Source organism: Aethina tumida, chromosome 1 (assembly GCF_024364675.1).
Source record: "Aethina tumida isolate Nest 87 chromosome 1, icAetTumi1.1, whole genome shotgun sequence".
NCBI lineage: Eukaryota > Metazoa > Arthropoda > Insecta > Coleoptera > Nitidulidae > Aethina > Aethina tumida.
The window spans coordinates 73893288-73914613 of NC_065435.1; the positions used below are offsets into that span (position 1 = coordinate 73893288).

General features: G+C 30.4%; 3 protein-coding genes across 4 annotated transcripts; 1 reads left to right on the forward strand and 2 right to left on the reverse strand.

Moving 5' to 3' along the window:
• Positions 1-12856: 12856 nt before the first annotated feature.
• LOC109602889 (bone morphogenetic protein 10) lies at positions 12857-14643 on the reverse strand. The gene is made up of 3 exons (XM_020019336.2): positions 14394-14643; positions 13727-14346; positions 12857-13678 (listed from the first exon to the last, which is right to left on the reverse strand). Exons 1-3 carry the CDS (start codon positions 14629-14631, stop codon positions 13445-13447), a joined length of 1092 nt encoding a protein of 363 aa, XP_019874895.1. The 5' UTR covers positions 14632-14643; the 3' UTR covers positions 12857-13444.
• A 124-nt stretch (positions 14644-14767) lies between these two features.
• LOC109604054 (uncharacterized) lies at positions 14768-15530 on the forward strand. Its single transcript, XM_020020588.2, has one exon. It carries the CDS (start codon positions 14886-14888, stop codon positions 15390-15392), a length of 507 nt encoding a protein of 168 aa, XP_019876147.1. The 5' UTR covers positions 14768-14885; the 3' UTR covers positions 15393-15530.
• Positions 15531-15547: 17 nt separating this feature from the next.
• On the reverse strand, positions 15548-20802 carry LOC109604064 (microsomal triacylglycerol transfer protein). Of its 2 annotated transcripts, none has more exons than XM_020020608.2 (10): positions 20300-20802; positions 18681-19082; positions 18425-18628; positions 17761-18374; positions 17419-17707; positions 16716-17363; positions 16454-16657; positions 16243-16397; positions 16021-16188; positions 15548-15783 (listed from the first exon to the last, which is right to left on the reverse strand). In XM_020020608.2, the coding sequence occupies exons 2-10, from the start codon at positions 18954-18956 to the stop codon at positions 15642-15644; spliced, it is 2700 nt and encodes an 899-aa protein (XP_019876167.1). In that variant the 5' UTR covers positions 18957-19082; positions 20300-20802; the 3' UTR covers positions 15548-15641. The 2 variants fall into 2 exon arrangements, with proteins under 2 accessions (XP_019876167.1, XP_019876158.1); XM_020020599.2 differs by having other exon boundaries at positions 20264-20802.
• Between the last annotated feature and the right edge of the window lie 524 nt (positions 20803-21326).

Sequence of the window (21326 nt, forward strand, 5' to 3'; positions counted from 1 at the left end):
ACTCAAACGCATCAATTGAAGTCGATAGCGATCTTCCGTGATTAGTCTTATTCGGTTTGAGCAGCTCATAATAAATTACACTATGCAGATCCTACCAAATGCAAAGAAGAAGCTTCAAAACATGCATATTTGGTTTGGGGAACGATGTTAATCCATGTCCGGGCTCGATTTTCTACACTTCAGATTATCGTAGTGTATCCAATTTCCATCGCCAGTCACGATATGGTGCCAAAAAAAATTTCTGTCGTAGCAGCAGTTTACACGTAAGAAAACGTCATTTGACGTCTCTCGGCTTCAAATCATACGGCACTCAATGTCTTGCTTCTGGATCATTCATTTTAAACGTTTTGAACTGTTGACTTATCTATTTCTAATGTGTTTCCATATTCAGTTTGTATCTGATATCGATCTAGATCAAGTAATTCCTTCAATTACTTGTTCCTAAATTTTTTCGGCGCGCCAAAATCATTAGTTTTGAAACGTCGAAACCAGTCTCTGCATGTACTTTCTTGTAGGTGCATTACCATTCGAAATTACATACATAGAGTACTGCTACTGCGATTTTAAAAACTCAGCGACACATAAAATTTATTGACAGCGCGCATTCACCATATTTTAAAGTAGCATATTCAAAATTTTTATCTTTATTATTAATCTTTTAATTTTATTATTATTATTATTATTATTATTATTATATAATATATGCCATATTTTACAATAATTTATTCGAAAAGAAATGTAAAATTAAATGTTTTTGAACGTGATTTAAAGTAAAAATTAATAAATCAATCTTAATATTCCGAATTAATATTTTTAATGCCCATTAATCATTTGTATTTTAAATAAATTCCTTCAAAAACACAATATTATAATTGAAGCGAAAGAAAAAAAATTCATAAAGGCAAATTTTTGTTTCATTTCCTGAGATAAGTGGAACCATAATGAAATATTCCCATTATAAAATTACCGACCTCACAGATGATTCAATTTGTTTAAACCGTTGTGATTTCAGAAAGTTCATGTTCTTTTATAATTGGAATTTCCCCATTATAATTTTAAATTGAAGAGCCGCATAATTTTCATGAAGTCATTATATGTACTTTTTTATTGAAATTACGTTTTAAAATTAGATACGTCCGCCTAAATTGTATTTTGAAACTTTCTTGTTAAAATAATAAGATACTATCCAACTCTGATAAAATGGGAACGGTTAATCTGAATTGTTGTCCAGTATAAAACATTAAAAAAGCTAAATTATTGATTTGACCGTAACTATAAGCCGATCGATGGCGCATTTTGTTTAAATCTCTGAGGGTACGTGCAACTAGGGCAACCACATAATTAAACTTAAATGTATTTTCCTATTTGGTAAAAATTGTTTGAAGGGTATTTCAAAAACAAACATTTTAACTTGTTCCGTATTTGATACATTCAAAACAAGTAAACATACATCTGCTAATTATTTTACCAAGTTGATTTTAAAAACGGCTTAAAATTCACGTTGCATGGAACATTAATGCAATTACTGTGGTTCGCTTTGTGAAATTAATTAAAAACTTTATTTCGTTCTATTTTGGAGCCAACTGGGAAAATTAATTGACTATATTATTCGATGCAATTCATTTACCTGTGAACAACTTGTTGATACCACATCGATAGATATAACAAGACACGATTATCGTACTACAAACTTAGTTTTATCGATAATTACACAACGAAAAATAACACAGAACAGTCGTATTTCGTTTGTGATTGAATACAAAGTCTAACAAATGAAAATTGAAATTATCTGCGGGACGTTGCAACGTACTTTTTTTCATTCTCTGCAACTTTCAGAGCAAGTAAACAGAATTATTAATGGAAACAGGCGTTTTGTTCTTTTCTTGCTTTCTTCTTACACCAATCTCTTATTCGCAAAGTACAGAAATAAAGCGCTTAGCGTAGGTTCAATAAATAACAGATTTTCATTCGTTCGGAAAGTAGTTTTAAGCTGAAAAAGCTATTTGTAAATAAGATATTTGGATGGTGTTTACATAAGCCTATTTAGGCGGAAAAAATTCCTTGCGTTATAATTAAATTAATCATTGTGTTTAATATTCAAAAGGCAATTTCAATTTTTATAATGAATAATATTACGAAACACAGTAAATAAAAGCAATTCGTTTTACAAATTGCAACTTGTTGATCCATTCATACATCAACGTCGTTTTTTGAAGGGCTATTTTTCATATGTTGAATATGCTACCTTCGAAAGCTGAGAAGTTGTCAGGTTAATTTTATTTCAATTCAGCGTTTCTAATTTAATTCTCCTTTGTTTCTTATTCTTTTTTATATAAATATTAAAGAAATTATTAAAATTTCCACCTATTAAGATCTTGAGGATTAATATTATTTTAACAAAAGAAAAAAATATTATTTTCATTAGGATCAAGAGTTTCCAATTCAAAATGAAAACATTCAATTTAATAGTATTTTTATTACAATAGTTTCTCTAAAATATTATTTAAATATTAAAATTATTATATAATTAATATTATTATTATAAATATTCATTATTTATTACTATTAATTACTCAAATTATCACACATATTAAATATCTTCAATATCCTATATTTATTTAATTCACATATGAAATTTATACAATAATAAATACAAAAAACTGATAAAAATCAATACACAAATTTTTAATCTTCAAATTTTAGTTCATAATTTATTCATATTACGGATTTTAAAATTATTCGATTATTTTTTATCGTAAATATTTAACTATTAAACCTACATTAAAAAAAATAAATAAAACATTTAATTTCTGAAATCTTTAGGGATTTTTATTAGTATTGAAAAACTTTCCGTATCAAAAGACACATGTGTTAAAAAAAGGTAAGAAAATGAAAAGATATCATATCAAAATATCAATATCAATTTACTGTGGCAAAAATAAATTAATGAATAAATATATACAAGATGATCTAGAAGGAACAGATATATCAGTATTCCACGAATTTTGTTTTAAGTTCTGAGATACCTCCATTTTTCTTTCTAAAATAGCATATCTTGTATCAATTTTTTTTTCTGTTTATCCTAACCTTTTAAAGTAACATTAAATATTTTCTAAGTACTTTCAATTTAAATAAAAAATGAAAATAGAATAATGAAATTAAATAAGTTTACAAACTAAATAATTTATACATAATAGATAGATATGTGAAAAATGGGTGATAAAAATAAACCCCACCAAAAATTTTTATATTTATTAAATTTTCTCGTTGCATTTTTCAAAACTAATTAATTAGCGATGCATCCCATCCAAAAAATAATATTATAAGTTACTACCCCAAAGAGGTTGAAGGTGAAAGAATAAAATTTTGGTCAAAATAATGCCATTTTGGAAATAAAAATCGATGTGTTTTCGAGATGTATATCATTATAAGTTGTTTACCTGTAAATATTTATACTAAATATGAAAAAATCAATAAATAAACATATTATACAAAAACAAAGTGTTATTGTTTCGATAAACATATTTTTAATTGTTACAAATTGGGAAATAAAAGATAAAATAACAATACAAATATGGCAAAATGTATTGAAATAAATGAAATAATTCATTTCGCAAATTGCAACTTGTTGATACTACTTCATTCATGTCAGTGAGATTTAATAGAAATCCATGTTTAATCTTGTTAAAATAAAGTTAATTTAAGAAAATTCAAAACATATTGTATAATGTTGTTAATTACATCAAATAAATAATAATAAATTCTATATTTTTTCGTGGAATAATGTTAAAATATATACCAATGACATTGTTTTGCGTCCTGGAATTTATTTAAAATTTGAAACATTTATCTAATTAATTAATTGATTAATTTATACCTCAATAATATAAAAAAAAACTTCTTGCAATCAAGGAACACTAAAACTAATCCCACTGATGATACCACTAAACCAACATTCCAATACCAGAAACCACACACGAAATTTTCAATCGAAAACAACAATGAAAAATATTTGTAAATGTTCACCAGTGATCCAAACCGAATCACCTGTGGACTGCGCGGGATTTGCACGGCACGACGTTTCAAAACGCACTAGGTTTTTGAAGGAGCGCACCGCGAACCAGCTACGTCCGTTTCTTTCCAGACCGCGCGCCATCCAGAGTCTGTTCCTTTCCAGGCGATCCGGTGCATGCGCCGCGCTCTCCCGCCAAGAATTCCCATTGACAACGTTGTTTTCCTGCCGGCCGTGTGTTTGTTTTTAAGGGACGCTGGACGGACGGACAATTAAGGGTGCTTTCGATATCCTGGTTTGTATCGGATATAACACGTCATGGTTAAATATTTGTTTTAGTATGTCCTCGTCTATTTGATACAAAAATGTTGTTAGTTTTCTAGCTTGAACATTAGTTTTTTTTATTTTATTTTGTCGTGTATGCAAAGTTATACGAAACTTTTGAATTGACTTCCTTGAAACTTATAACCATAAATTTAACAAACTTCGATAAATTATAAACAAGTTACATTTGGAGTTGTAGACGTATTTTTGTTACAAAGTTAAATAAAAGCCAATGAAATATTAAGGGACATGTATATATTTATAAAAAAATTAAGGAATATTTGGATAGTAAATAGAATTTTGGAACAACTAAGTATCACCTTGTAATGCAATTACTCAATTAATACATTGTGTTAAATGATGTAGCTTGTACTAGTCGTTAATATCGAAACAAAATGGAAACCAACAACTATCGTAGTTCAGGACCAATGAATCACAGCTCCATTAAAAATTGAAAACTTAAACACAATTTCGAGAACCGTAAATTCAAAAAGTAGCTATATCTCGGCCAATAAATGTTTTACGAGCGCCGCAGCATTATTGAAATAAAAGGCGAATAGGCCGAGAAGAATGGAGACAAGGAGTGTCTTACAAATTCAAAATTGATGGCTGTTATGGCGTCTAGGTAAATAAGATATATTAGCCTGAACCTTGAAGAAAGCCTCCGGGAATAACCTGTTTCCTAGAGATAATTATACTTTATTGTGCAGGGTTTCAGTGTAAGCTAAGAAATAATAAATAAAAAGGCTCCTGTTCAACTAAACGTCCTTAAAATGTCGACCGTGTTTGATCATTATTTTACTTTACTAAACAAACAAAGCACACATAAGAAAATAATTATGTTCTTTTATTGCTCTAAACTAATTACTAGTTTAACAATGTTAATACGATTTTGTTATGAAAAATACATTTGCATAATATTCTTCCTCTTCTTCCAAACACCAAGGGCACAAGTTTAAAAGACCTGATTATTAAACCTATTGAAATATATATCGAACCTAGAGTACTGTTTTGTTTGTAGTCACCCTGCTTCAGAACATTAAATTCATTTAGTTGTTAACAAGTTACTATATGCTTTTTTTCGTGGTCAACATGTCGAATTTGAATCAAATAAACGTCATTTACGGTATATGATAATTTTCTTGTTTATTCAAACGAAAAAACATCGTAAAGTCATTGAATTTTTGTTGAGACTTACGGCGATCTTGCTTTAACCGTCAAGTGGCGATTTCAGTGTTAATGACATAAAAGCGAAAATTGACTAGTGAGTTTGAAGAAGACTAACATGCAAGCATTATTGGACGAAGGCGATACACAAAAACAACAAATGATGGCGAAGCAATTGCATGTCACTCAGCAAGTAATCTCTGATCGCCTGAGACCCATGAGACAAATTCAAAAGGATGAAAAGTGGGTTCCATACGAACTGAATGAACGACAAATGAAAAGCGAAAAAACCCAAGCAAAATGATGCTTTAAACTCACGAAAGAAAGGATTTCCTATATTGGGTTGTATCTAGCGATAAAAAATAGATACTATCAACGTTGAGTGCATGACTGGATCAATTTGGGAAGAAGAAGATGCTGTTATGATGAGATTAGAAAGGAGTAGTGCACCTGACAACAAATGATCAATTTGAACCATGCATTGATCCAAAAAGAGCCAGATGGTCTCGAAAACACAGCAAAGTCATTCCGCAATATGACAGTCAGCCAAAGTCCTCAAGGAAACGGTTTCTTCACTTAATTAGGAACCTCTATGTCACCAGCCGTATTCACCGGACTTGACGACTTTTGATTATCATCTCTTTTTATCCATGGAACAGTCATTGACTCAGTAATACTTCAAAACTTTCGAAGATGTACGAAAATAGCTCAATGAATAGATGTCAGTGAAATATGAAGTCCTCATTTAAAATGGTACTTATAAATTGCCCAAGAGATGGGCAAAATGTGTAGAAAGTGTGCGCCGATATTTTGAATAAAAAATCTTTTTTCATTGTCCTAAAATAATTGTGTACTTTTCATAATGAAAACATATTTTAAACTTGCGTATCTGGTACTCAATTTTTAAAAGTATTTTTAGTTCACTTATTTAACAACCTAACATAAACTAACCAAATCTCACCTTAGCTATCCTAATCAAATTTAACAAGATTACTAAAGTTAATGAAAAATTAATATTAACTCCATAATTTAACACAAATATTATACAATACATTCATTACAATACAAAACTATGTACCATAAAATTTTCTTAGACATAAACTTTAACTTATCTTATTAACACATTTTTTACAATTTTTGACTTAAAAAATGCACTGACCCAAGAAATTAACGCTTTTTTAAAATAAAATAAGAGGTTTAGTTTTTTATAAAAAATATTTTATGTCAAATACACATAGCAGTTCTAGCAGTTCTAGTAAATTAATTAGTAAAAGAAGTTGAACTATCGTCATTGCGTAAGAACTAAATTATTAATCTCATTTTCGTTTTAATTTTCATATATTATCAATATGCAACACCAATATAGAAATTTAACTTGTGATGAGTGTGCTCAAGCTGTTTTGTTAGTAGAACAAGGATGGAATTACCACAGGATTCCCAAATGTTACAACGGTATCTGATGACCACACCACAAGACCAGGACAGAGCCGAGTTTGTGCTGCAACTGCTCCCCAAGATCGTTTTTTTGAGGCTTTCAACTTAAAGACAAATGGTTTGTGACCACAAACCTGGAGTTAAAAAACGTAGGAAATCGAATAATTATTGTACAAATTCTACAACGTCTTAGAGAAGATAAATTACAAACCCGTATTCTTGCTTAAGTCACGAATTTAAACGTGGATCATCGAGGAGATTTCGCATATACACATACGATAGAAGGGCTCGTGTATTTCAGCGGCCAAATCTGAGATATGCCCAATGTAACTTACTATTACTTATTTGGTGGAGGTACTACCGACATAGTTGTGCTACCAAAATACCTTGGACAATCTTGGGAGACGGTTAAGGGGCTACCCAAACCGATGTAATTCGAAACAAAGTTAGAAATATTCAATATTAAAAAAAATTATTTAATCTACCTAAAAATTGAGTTTTATTAATTTTTAGAATTATTTTTTTATGTTATCTTTTTCATAATTGAAAAGGAAACATATCTGTATCTAAAATTACAAATACTTTATACCATTTTCAGGAAAAAATTAATAATCAATTATTATTTTTGTGGTGGTTTAATTTCTTAGAGCAGTGTATTATAACAGATCTCGGTCGGATGGTATAGAAACCAATTTGAAAGATAATTATAAAAGTTACGAGGCTGTTTCCAACTCGTATTTACCACACTATATGTATCGCCATATTTCAGAAGATATAAATCGAATATGTATAGAAAAAATATTATTAATAAAAGTGGCGAGAAAAATATATATGTAACCGCTAGTGGTCATAATGTTACGAATGAAAATCAATTTTTCCTTCTAATTTATCAGTTAAGATGAATTTAAGACATTTTATCAGTTATCATTTTTCAATTTTATTATTAACACCTTTTTACTATATCTTAAGATAAAAGTCGTTAACTTTATTTTTGCTCGACGTCTATTAACATAATATCAGTTCCCTTTACTCTCTCTCTCTCTCTCTGTATTTTCTATATTTTACCAATAGTTCATATCAATTTTAAATCAGTCGGTAGAGACAAAAATTTGTTAAAAAAAATCATTTTTTTTAAGAAATTTAAAATGAAATTATTACACGATTAAATAAAGCATAAAGTTAATAAGTCACATTTTTATATTTTATTTATTACAATAAATATGCGTTTTACCACTACTTTATTTTGATAAACACAATAAGGAGATTTTAATGAAAATATGGCAAATAGTCTCATTAATAATAATAAAATAACTTAAATGCATTGCATAAATTGACTAAATTGAAACAAAAATATGTCAGTAATGTTAGGCCCCCTAGGAGGATTCTATGTTTTTTTTTTCACCACTTTTATTAATAACATCTGTTCTCATAATAATTTGTGTGGTATGGCCTACAACCTTCACTATTTGGCACCCGGTACAAAGCTAAAAAAAGAGCAAAAATAGATGATAAACTCCATTACATTAATCCTAACAAGTTGATAACTTAAGCACATCACTTCGATTAAGTTAAATGGATGAGTGGATACGACTTTCAGTTTGCATAAAACAAAATATTACTTAAGCGCAACAGACTTAATCTCAAATTACGTTGGAAAAAAATGAGTGCGGAGCACATCTGCATGTAAATTACTGGAATCATCCGGGTCCTTAACATTGTCGACCATTTTCATCGTCGTAATTTCATCCATGGAACGTGCAGAAGTCGCCTCGTCGCAAACTGCGCTGAGAAGGATTTGTTTAATTATTTATTAATGCTCCGATGAAAAGCAAATGCTCTTACTGAAAAAGAGACCTGAAGACGCCCTTGAGACTCGGAATTGCCTTCATATTTGCTGTTAAGTATTTATGATTCGTTTCTGGATCGTATTTAATACACACCGACCAGATCCCCACAAAAAAATATACCACTCAATAATTCATGGTGGCAAAGTTCCCGATATTGAATAAATCGGTGAATTATTTATTATATTGAATCTCGAGTTTTTTTTTGGGGGCTTAAAAGTGAATATGGATAAAAGATTACCTAATATTGATATAACGCACAGAAAATCAATAGGTCAATATTTTAAAGTAACTTTTAGTGAAAATGCTAAAGATAAATAAGACTTTTTAGAGAATTGGAAAACTTGGAACTCTGAACCACTCTGATAACTTATTGTTAGTCTAAAAATATCTATAAATAAATTTATTTTCGAATTATTGTTGACCAATTACTGCTACCTAATAATTAATCTATTCATTAATTGTCAAATATTTAAATATAGAAAAGATATTAATTCAACCCAATGTATTAAATAGAGAGTATTTTTCTTTTGCATAAAATCCACTTAGTTTTTTCAAATAACCCAATAAGTAGATTAATTTTACACTTTAGCCGTGGTCCAGAATAGATGCGTGGCCATTTCACGAATAATTGAAAACCGCGTCCCGTTCCAGGAGGGTCGAACGACACGTAACTGGAAAACAATGTCCGTTACTCAATTATTCCGGGTTAACAAACGAGGGGGTCGAAGGGGGCGGCGGCAAATGAATGAAATGGACGGCTGGCGAATAAGTGCTGGCGAATATTGGCCGTTTCGGAGTTTGGCGAAGGGGCGGAAGGGCCCGGCCGTGTGTTCGTGCCCGGACGTTTCCAGGTTAGTCAATGACGGCCGGAGAGTGTCTAATTTGACGGCCGCCGATGTTTATTACGACACCTTGCGCGGCCCCGACGTTCCCGTCACAACGATCGATATCAATCAAGTCGGCTGATGCACGCTGATAAAACCCCCCTTTTTCTTTGTTCTGATGCTTTTGTTTTATATTTAAACCTTTGACGTCCTACTTGGTCCGGCTGCGTTATAGATGTATCGACTTGCGTAAAATTTACTTGAGTCATGTCTTAACGGATATTTTTCCATTTGATTAATTACATTTTTTATCAAAATAGATTTATTAAGATTTTTAAACGCATGCCTTTATGGTATGTTTTACCTCCCATATGTTTTTAAATAAATACTTACTGAGGGATCATTTGTTTGAAAATCATCAAACGAAACGTCGCACATTAAAAAAAAAATTTAAAAAGTACATCTAATATGAAACAAATATCGAATAGAGTGAATAGTCTATTTTATAAATATTTAACTAATTTAATTAAATGTGATTTATAACAATTATTTATTCATAATTAAGTTTATTAATAATTTATAATTTAAATGTATATTAAATGATACCAGAAACCGAAAATGATGGAGTTCAACCCTAATAACTTATATGTAATTACTGTCTATAAATAACGGTTTAATACTACTACCAATGGACCAAAAACTTTATTATAATGTTGTAATAGTATACTGTTATTGTGAATAACAATGATAATTATAACTTTGATATTCCTATAGTTATATATAGACGTATTTTATTTTCATAACAGAATTATTTTCCTGTTGTTGTTTAACACATACAAGATTTTTTTAGATAAAAGTACTTAATGCTAATGATTATAATAAATTTGTTAATGTAATTAAATTTTAAGTATATTAGACATTATCACAGTGCTACTAGAGACGTATTAAATTGTTCTCGATTTTATTTTTATAAATTAATATTTTAATGAAAATAAAAGCAATATAAAAATAAAAATATAATAAAATATTCAAAGGCAAATTTTATAAATATAAAAGCAAACTATTGAAATACTTCCTGTCATCTACCGGAGTGCTTACGAATATAAGGATATCTATTACAGTTTTCTTCTTTATATACTCCTAAGTAAACCCACAAAATTCCTGGCGTAATAATAATAATCTACTGAATAGAGATATAAATACTTCTACTAAGTGTACCCATTCAAATGCAATACTTTGACGCATCAATCTTATCCCTTCTCTGAATTTGTTTTCCGTACCAAGTCTTTATGAACGAGAAAATACATGTAATGCAGGGATGGCGAACCTTTTTCGATGTCCGTGCCACAAAGTTATAAAATTCTTTTTTAAATAGATAACGTGCCACAATAAAATTTCATTCGAAATCTTAGCGTGGTGAAACTATACATAAGTATAATTAAATAAACAAATAAAAGCAATTCTTCTTTAAACAATTTTTTATTAATCAATGTTTTACAAAAAGAAATATGCTAGAAACAAAATTCACATTAAAAACAATTGTTTTTAATGTTATTTTTGTTGCTGTACACAAGATGATAAATATTTAATATCTGATTCATATTTCAAAATTTTATCTAATGCACATCTTTATATACTTAGAGAGAATTTATGCCATATTTTAATAATAAAATGTATAATTTGACGGTTCTAGTTAACATATGTACTAAGATAGGTATTCAGTACTACCAATTTATATCATAAATTATAAATTAAGTGTAGATTAATAATTTTTAATTCATTTCTATCAAAAAGATAACTTAAAATAAATAATTTTGTTTTTGTGAGTGCCTTCAAAATTTTCAAACGTGCCACTTGTGGCACGCGTGCCATTGGTTCGCCATCCCTGATGTAATGAATCTACCAAATCTTCGATATGTGCTCTCAACTTGTATAAGTGAATCCACAAGAAGTATTATCGACTACTAGACATTTAATTTGAATATATAGTGATAAAAGTGAGGTTTACGAGAAGTTTTGAATATTTGTTGATTTGGTTTAAAATCTATTTTGACGTAATGTTTAAGATAATTTTATTGACTCTGAAATCATCCAAATAAAAAAATTGTACCTTGAGTAATTATGTACATGAATCACATCAAACTGGAATACTGTCAAATAACAATCATCTACTGCAATTTATATATCTAAGGAAACATGCAGTCTCAATAGTCCAAGAACCAACACACTACATAATTGAATTGGTAAAATGGGCAATCATCAAAACTCCAAGGTCTGAATAAATTAGATAGTATTTAGTATTTAGTTCTAGTTCTTATAATACTAGCCACACTAAAAAAGGTAAAAGAAGTAGATATATTATGTTTTACATAGTCAGGGTTTGAATAGTGGAGAAACAATAAAAATGATTTTACGATGTAATAGTAAGTGTGTAATTTTTGTGCGTATCAGTCAATTCAGTATAAATGAAATAATATTTTCTGAGATATAATCATAATCATACTCAATTATTAATTATAAGTAACCAGCAAAATGCTAACTTAAGTTCACAACTGGAAAATTCAACAATAAAGGGAGAAACTGTGAATATTGTAGATTATTCATAAAATTAGATACATCGAAAAATAAAAAAGTTAATGTTCCGAGAATAAAATTAAAAGTAATTTTATTAAATGTAAACGTAGGTTATCGTGTTTTGTAAATTAAAACAAATTCTTCAAGAATATCTATAAATAATATTAAAATAATAATACTACACTTATACTAACTCTCTTAATACCCAAATTTTATTTACTTCCACCCTTCAACTCTCTCTCACTTGTACTGGAGCAATTTCCGCACATGATTCATTAATTCTACGACGAATTTACGGAAATTTGAGTTTTAAGGGTATTAATATAAGTATAGTATAATTAGTATAGTATTATTAGAATAGTATTATTAGTCAACTAAAATTAAACTAAATATATTGAAAAATATGCTATATTTGATAGTTTATTCCATAGACTTCTTAATCAAAAAATAAATTCATAAGAAGATATAATTTTTAATTTTTTCATAAAATTATTAATACCTGTGCATAATTTTTTTATCAAATTTGGTATATACCCATTTCAGGGTGATATGATTAGGTATGATTTCTTGATCATGCCTAAAATAATAACCAGTAGGTTTTAAGAGACATTTCATATATAAGAACATATTTTCATACTTTACAATTCAAAAGTTTGTTAAAATCGGACAAATTTTCCCGCTTTCAAATGGGTCACACTGTAAGTAACTATATTTAAAACATTTCATTTATAAATTTAAGTAAATTGTTCGTTAAGATAAACTGTTGCTTCATTCTCATTTTCAAGATAAAAAGTTCCTCAAGTTTAATCTTGAATTTTTATTTTTTGTATTTGAATGCAGCTTTTCATGTGAATAAAAATAAAGAGATTTTCTAGTGGGGAATACCGTAATAAATAAACATGAAAGATGTTTGAGATATTGATTTGCGGCGATAAAACATTAATAACAAATAGTGATTCAATCTAATGCCAATATTTTTATGCATAATAATACTGTTTTGAACTATCGTTATCACTGAGTTTTTGTGATGTGCATTACGTCTCGATTGCTGTTCAAAGTTGACGAGAATCCAAGACAATATCATCAACCAACACCAAATAAAGATTATATTATATATACTCAACAATACACAAATGGGGCACAATGCAATGTCTCACATGACATATAATTTAAGGATATTATATTTTCATTACAATTGACTGATTTTAGTTTCTAATTTAACTGAATTTATACTAGTATATATTTAAAAAAGTAGTACAAAATTATCTGCATCCACATTCCTTAACAACCATATCCTGATAAGCAAATCTGTATGTTAAAACACCATTATCATCCACATATAGAATAGAAATAGAATCTAAAGCGGTTGGGACGCAACAAGATCGTGATGCTCTCGAAGGTGAAACGCTGTGCAAAAGTGCTTGAACTATTGCATGTTTCGTTGGATTCAAATGTTCCGCCACTGGATAAAAACACCTTCCTTGACATTGATAAGCCTAAAAAATACATTTAGTAACAATTAAATGCAAAAATATTAATCATACTTCATATCCGCTCGGTTGAAGTATCCACAAATCGTATTCAATTTCAGAAAAGTCAATGTACAAAGGCTTTCTTCTGCAAGTGTTTCTGCGTCTGGTCCGACGTTTTTTCGACCCTGCGTCATCCCATATTATATTTGTTTCTTCTTCGTAATCTTCCTCAATACTCCTTTTTTTCCTTTTGGTAACATTTTTCTTTTTAGATGCGTATGAGAGCATCAATACAGGATATTGATGGTCAAAATCTGGATTTGAGGGCAATAAAGATAATTTAAATCCTCGTTTTAAATGTGGATAGAAGGTTTTAACAGTAACCATCACCTTCAGGTCTTTGTTTTTATTAGAATTCAATATCTTATAAACGGGAACAGTTACATCAAACGACAACCAAGTGTTATTCACATGATTAATTTCTTTATCAAATGCAGGCAAAAACTTGTTGGTGAAAGAATCAAATATCGATAATTGTATGTTACGTTTTATGTAAGTATTGGAATCTATGACTGTCATTATTTTTAATTCAGCTTCAACGAAGACTTCATCATCTTCCTTATTGGGCAAATCAAATGTTAATAGATGTTTATCTGAATATTCTTCAATCACTTCATTATTCTCCAGTAAGCCTAAAAAGTAAAAATTAGATATTTTTTACATTTACTTTCAATCCTACCTGCATGAGTTGGGATCAAGCTTCTCACTACATCTGGAGCACTGAAATTGTTCCTCTTGTAACTCTTATTCCTTTCGTATAGTTCTAACATAAATTTTGGAACATGTAACTTTCCCTGTTTCTTTTTTATCACATTGTCACTTCGTATGCTGTCGTTGCTTAATAAATAAGTAGCTTTGGCACAATAATACAGCAGTAGCAGAACTGGGATAGAAACGAGCATAAAGCACAAATTCATGTTTGTAAACTAAGACTGAGAGTAAATTGGGCATCGTAACACTTGAAATCCATTTTGATTAATCATGAACCAACTTAGAAACCCTTATCTGACAAGTGCATTAAAAATAACTGCCCTGTGTACACAGTTTATTTATACTAACTGGATCAACTCACCTTTCTCAACAAAACATAATTGAATTTTGTTTCATCAACAAACTGTCATATTTTACGTGACTTGTCAATAACCTTGTGCAAATTAATAGTTATTAAATTATGAGCTCCCCGTCTAGAGGTACGAAGAAAAATGCGAGGAAACAAACGAAACCGGGCCGCATAACAAGAAATCCGTTCCTCAACTTCATGAGGGACTTCCGCCGCGCCCATAAAGGAATGAAGGCAACAGATGTAGTCAAGCATGGTGCCGAATTATGGAGAAAAATGTCCGATCGCCAAAAATCGCCCTATTGCATCCAAGCGAAAAATGCTAGAAAATCGAGCAAATCGAGGCGCAGTAGAAAGCGCAACACTCGCAAGAGAAAGAGGGGCAGCGGAGCAGAATCGTCAGAGAGCGAAAGTTCTGAAGAGGAAAAGGAAACTAAGAAATCCAAAAGCAGGGGAAAGAAAAGGGTCGCTAAGCGGAAGAAAAAGAGTTCGGAAGATTCTTCAGAAGAGGAGGATATTATAGATGGAAGTTCTGAGAGCGACAGCGATGATGAACAGAATGAAGCCCCGAAGAGGCTGGATAATCAAGGTGCCAATCCGGTTGAATGTCCTCAATGAGGTTTTCCGTTTTATCAGTCATGTGATGACACTTCCAAATTTGTTCAAGGTTTACCTCACTTTATACTTTAGTATTATATATATATTTTTATATATGTTATGTATATATAACATATTTTAATGTATAATAAAAAAAAACTTTGAGTGAATAACTCTTGTGGATTTTAAATAACATATATTTTATAATCTTTGAATAACTTAAAAAGAGGTAATTACAGTCTCTGACACAGCACTAACAATTGATTAAAGTCATTTAAAAATTGTACTACACATCTCGTTGTTCTTTCTATTAAGCGAATAAGTCACTCCCGAAACATTATACTTTTTATATTTGGCTATCCTCAGTTTGTGTTTGCTTCCAGGAATCCTTTCAATTTTGAAGATATTATGCCTAAACAAAACAACAGGCAAAATGATACAAACATTATTATAATTTGATTTGGGATAGTAAGGCCGGTGATAAAGTGAACTAAAAGAAAAGACTCACTTCCACTATTTTGATGAAGCGACGTTTCCAAAGTCCGTCCAAATTAACTAATATAATATATAACTAATATATCTCCTCCATGTTCATTTTATTACCGACCTTGTCTTCCGGAGTGGATTCGATAATAGAACAAATATTTACCTGAATACTGTTTCAGGTTGCGTCAGTCTCATGCACAAATTCATTTTAGAGGAAAAATCGATATCAGTTTGAAGGTTCAATTTAGGTTCAATAGATGCAGTAAATTCGACTTGAGACTTCACAAATGCCGTATCAACTTTGGTTGATCCCACTAACAAAATTCCAGCTCTAAAATAAAACTTATGTTAGATACATGCTCACTGTTCTGTTACCATCTCTTACGATTTTTCCACCAGTGACTCTGCAGTACTATAAAAAATTGAAATCTTAACTGAACCAGACAAATCAAAACTCAATGCTCCTTTAACGTTCAACTCGGCAATAAACCCAGACCCAAGCCGTAGGTATTCCAAATGATCTTGCAACAATGCATTAGCCTACAAATCATTAAAAAATCATAAAGCACAAGCAAAAATAATGAATCTCATCTCACTTGATACGCTGGCGTTTTCTCGGAAGCAGTTCCAGACCAAACGTGACCCATAAGTTCTCCTTGTCCGCTGAAGAAAACGAACGGTCTGAGTTGCGTTCCAAGAACTGTTAGTTCCATACCGGCATTCGCCGACTCATCATCCTCGACTTCGTTGTCACCATTACTGGACATGAAACTGGAAAGACCACCAGAAAATATACCAAGCTGCAGAAACAGAAAACCGTCAAAGTAAGGAAAGAAAAAAAATTAATTTGTTACTTACGCTGAAAATTTCTTGAGAGAAGCCATCTTTGTCCATCATGATATTGACTGTTCCTCGTTTTACGATTCCGTTTTTCAATTCTTGCAGCGATACAAGGCTTCCGTTACTGGAGGGTGTTTTCATGAAGCTTCTAGTTAAAGCAGTCGACATTCCTCTTGGCGACAACGTAGAGTAGTTGTTCAGTTTGTTGTCGCTTCTGATAATTTTCATCAACTTCTCTTTAAACTCAGGACTCTCATCGGCCAACATTTTAAGAGTTTGCAGTACATATTGTTTGATTTCAAATGCAGGATCTTTAGAATATAAATATTCCAACAATTTTTTAATAATTTCATCCGAAGGATTGGACAAAAGAATAATATCAGCTGAAATAGTTCTGGAACTTGTATCGTGCTTTTTGTCCAATTGGAAGAAGGTTTTTTCTGCAGCTTTCAGAACAGATTTATTCCAAAAAGATTTGTCTAATGCTCTAATCGCTTTCCAACTCAAATATCCTTCTTTTGGACTTCCATATTTAATATAATTTACGAGAGTTGGAAGCGTTCTTTCGGACTTTAAATTATTCAGAGCACGGAAGAATTGATAACGTTCTTCTCCCTTTGCATAATCCAAATTGTTTAATATAGTTTCTTCCACATCACGGAGAACCTGAAAACGACAATATATAATTGTATAATTTTATTTATATTACTTTTTTTCTTACCTTAGATTTAACAGTGTCTTGCCCTTTCAATTTTCTTAGTCTGGAGCTCATTGAAGCCAAAGTGAGAATAATAGTTTCTTTAACTTTAGCTAGGATATTCATGTTTTTATTGTACTTATTTAAAAGGTCGATCATGACATCAGGATTTGGTTGGGAACAAATGGACAAGGCCCATAAATATCTTTCATTTTGATCGATACTCTGTTCATTATCAAATTTTAATTTTTTGTTCACAGCTGCATGTGAATCAATAGTTTGAACAAAACCCAACACATCATACAATTGTAAACTAAAAATATAACACATTGTTAATTAATACGATAATAATTATTAAAGACTTACAGTATATTTTTATTCTCCTTAGCGTCAAGAGCTTTGGTGATTTCCGCTTTGCTGGCCCTTCTTCCCGAATTAATAAGCTTTATAAAGCTTCTAGCTGATTTTAATCCTCCCAAAGCTTCATTCTTTAAACTATTCCTTAATTCGTTCACTAGAATAGGAAAACTTTGAATATCTTCTTTGTTATCTTCCTCCTTGTCCGTTAGAAGAGATTCCTGAGTATAAAATATACCACTAGAAGTAACGATTTGAGACAGAACTGTTTCTAAATCATCCCCAGTAAAATACTGAGATTTGTCCTGACCAGATAGAGTTAAAACTTGTTCCGTTTCAACAAAATTACCCAAGTCTTCTTTCGCCGAAACGAACATTTGATGGCTCTCCTTAGAAGTTATTGATTTTATAATATTGTTTGTTAGATCCAAATAATATTCTGTGTGCCTTGTTGATTTTATAATTGTTCCTAAAATTGGCTCAGGATTGTAAATGTAGGAATAATCTGGAGATATACAGTCTTGTTTAGTCTTCACAAATTTATCTTGAGATGTTGATGAATATTTTGCAGTACATTCTCCTGAAGCGTCAGTCTCACGGATTTCGCCATCCAAAATCTGAAACTAATCAATATTTGTAACAAAATTTTCGATATAAAAAAAGAAAGAATTACTTGGAACAAACTAGCAACTCCTTTTTTAAGATTGACTATTGAAGTTGCCTCATCTTTCGGTATCAATACTTTATCAATCTTTCCCTTATTCCAAACGACTAGATAAGGTTTATTGGACAACTTCTCCAACTTGGAAGCGTGTGGCACAAAACCATCTGGTGCAGGTGCCTTCCTTGACTTAATATTAAGTTTTGGTTCTTTAATCTAAAAATTAAATATTTAAAGAAATACATAAACATATTTAAAGACTACATACTTCTATTTGTAATATTCTGCTGTTGCCATTACTCCAGAGTGTCGTGACAACCACGTCACCATCCACAAAGAATCCAACATTCTTGCTATTATCATCCTTTTCGTTCAGCAGAACCGTGGAGTGTAGTTTGTAGCTCAAAGCTTCGCCAGCTTCGAAAAGATTAAGTTCCACGTTGTGTCCAGCAGCGGAAGATAATAAAACGAAGCCGTAGCACATGCCCAGAAACCAGGCGAAAAGTATATACAATATTGAACAGGAATTAGTCTTAGGCAACATGTTTCTTTTGAACGGCACAACCAACACTAACTTGAGAATCCAAATACGTGTTATCACAGGTCAACTTCGGAGTTATCGGCTTGATTGGTGGGGGAGAATCTTCATTGTGCAGCAAGTTTACCTAATCTACAACAAATAATTTTACTGAAATTGAGATGCAAACATGTTTTGTCCAAATTGTATTATTTTGAAAATTGATATTTTAGTTGCGGATGTTTTATCAACATTTAACGAATTATTAATAGATGTTTCAAAATTGGTCCAAAACAGCATTTTAGTGTAACCAAACGTACAAACAACGGAAAACCCCAGTAGAACAACCTTAAACTTATTTGGTATTTCCTTTTATATTAAAAGTTTTATTGTTACATATTGTAAACAAATTTGTATTAATTAGAGACTAGGTAGGACTAGTAAATATTACTTTAAGAAATAAAGAAAAGGTCAAGCAAATGAATGAAGTTTTAGTTTAATCAACTGCACTCGACAAAGGTTACGACGTAATTTGGTGACGGAGGATATTTGATGGCAACAGATATATAACCATCTCTGAAATATTTTAATACATATACATAATTAAAAATACAGTCACATCAAGAATTGAAGAAGCAAGAGTTATCTAACTGTACTTATAAAATAAATTTACATAGATCATTAGTTGGAGTCATTGTTCAAATACATTTGCTTCTGAGAATAATTTAAAGGTTTCATTTTGAGGAAATTAAATTATAGACTACCTAATAAGACATTTCCGGTAAGACTAAGTTCAATAACAGTGTTTTATTAACTGTTATTGGGGCTTTAATTATAACTGTCCAATTTAATATTTGCAGCCGGTGATTTATTTTAATTAGAATTTTATGAATTTCATTTTATAACTTTGTGAAAATTCTGTTTACGTTTAGTTAAACTAGTTAGTATGAAAACAGCTGTCTCTGTTGGTTTATTATAGTATCGTAAACATTTTTATGAGTCACACAAATTTAATCTTATACTGTATATGTATATTGTCTATATTAAGCGTATTATTATTTTATGTTGCATCAATTGAATGTTAGTTCCGATTTAACAATTGTTTTAATAGGTATAAGATACATTTAGATAATATTTAGAACTTCAGTTCACATTCTATTTTTTTTACTTTATGATAACCACATTCTAAGAAGGAAGACTAAGAATCTTCATTGCATCATTAGAAGATATAAAATTGTAAATTATTTAAATTATTTCGATACTTTGAATACTTATTTTGTTCCTTAAATAAAAATACATTTTCAAATTTTTATAAATTAATAATTTTTTATTACCAAGTAAAAATGTGAAAGAAACCAAATTCTACCAACCCATTTACAAAATTTCCTGCAATTCTTCACCAATTTTGCAAATGAATCGGTCAATTAACCACTTGACACGCTCACTCACAACACAGCACTAACATTTAACTTTCGGTGGCCGGTTTAAAAATTCCAGCGTGTCGCTTCTTCTCTCGTTCACACTATACACGATGTTACAGCGACCAGTTGTGATTCTCCTAAGGAATATTAAACAAAAACCGGACTCGTGCGGGTTGGAAACCGATCGACTTTGTACCTGTTTGCCGACTGGTCGGACGCATAGGCGGAGTGGTCATGAATGAGTTCCCGTCGAAAATTGCTTTAATTCATCGCGATTTCATCAAAACACAATGAAATTGTTGATGATTGATTACGGATAATTGGGTCGCGGTTTGTTTTCGATAGTTTCTCTTTGAAAAAATTTCTCGTGTATTGATGGCGAATGATTTTCATCCAAATATGACATTATTGACGGTGCACAAACCACAAGTGGAACGATGTCTATAACTGTTTGCCATAACGGGATTTAACTGTTTGTATTCGCACAACGGAAAACGATCTGCGAATACGAGGGGAAGCGAAAAATATTATATATTATAAATATAAATTACAAAAATTGATTAGACATTTTTTTGAAATAGAAATGTTAATACCATGAATTTTTAATTATTAATTATTTGTGATATAATAAGAGTACAATTAAAACAAAATTGAAATAACTATTTTTAATAATTTTTTAAACATTTTTATTTATTTATCCAATTATTTTTTATTAAACATTTTGCAAAAAAATATAATAAAAATATAACAAATAATTTTATATATATCAAAACACATTTTAAATGAACATTTTAAATATATAGTTGTCAAAGGTACTTACTTCGTTTATCAGAGTTTTCGTAATCAATGATAAAAATATTATTTTAGTTATTAAAATTATCAGAAAATGAAGGTGATATAAAATTAATACTACCATCTATGCAACGATTAATAGACTTTTTAATTAAAATAGCTCTATTGTACAGATGTCTGTACA

What these genes read in the sequence shown, in the direction of transcription:
- LOC109604054 (XM_020020588.2), top strand. Translation starts at nt 14,886, where the DNA reads ATGAGCTCCCCGTCTAGAGGTACGAAGAAAAATGCGAGGAAACAAACG.
- LOC109604064 (XM_020020608.2), bottom strand. Translation starts at nt 18,956, where the DNA reads ATGTTGCCTAAGACTAATTCCTGTTCAATATTGTATATACTTTTCGCC. An exon ending in AAGGAGAATAAAAATATACT is followed by an intron (nt 17,708 to 17,760) that starts GTAAGTCTTTAA and finishes TTATATTTTTAG; the next exon opens with TTTACAATTGTATGATGTGT. An exon ending in TCTCTCAAGAAATTTTCAGC is followed by an intron (nt 16,658 to 16,715) that starts GTAAGTAACAAA and finishes CTGTTTCTGCAG; the next exon opens with CTTGGTATATTTTCTGGTGG.
- LOC109602889 (XM_020019336.2), bottom strand. Translation starts at nt 14,631, where the DNA reads ATGAATTTGTGCTTTATGCTCGTTTCTATCCCAGTTCTGCTACTGCTG. An exon ending in CTTGATCCCAACTCATGCAG is followed by an intron (nt 14,347 to 14,393) that starts GTAGGATTGAAA and finishes TTTACTTTTTAG; the next exon opens with GCTTACTGGAGAATAATGAA. An exon ending in TTCAACCGAGCGGATATGAA is followed by an intron (nt 13,679 to 13,726) that starts GTATGATTAATA and finishes TGTATTTTTTAG; the next exon opens with GCTTATCAATGTCAAGGAAG.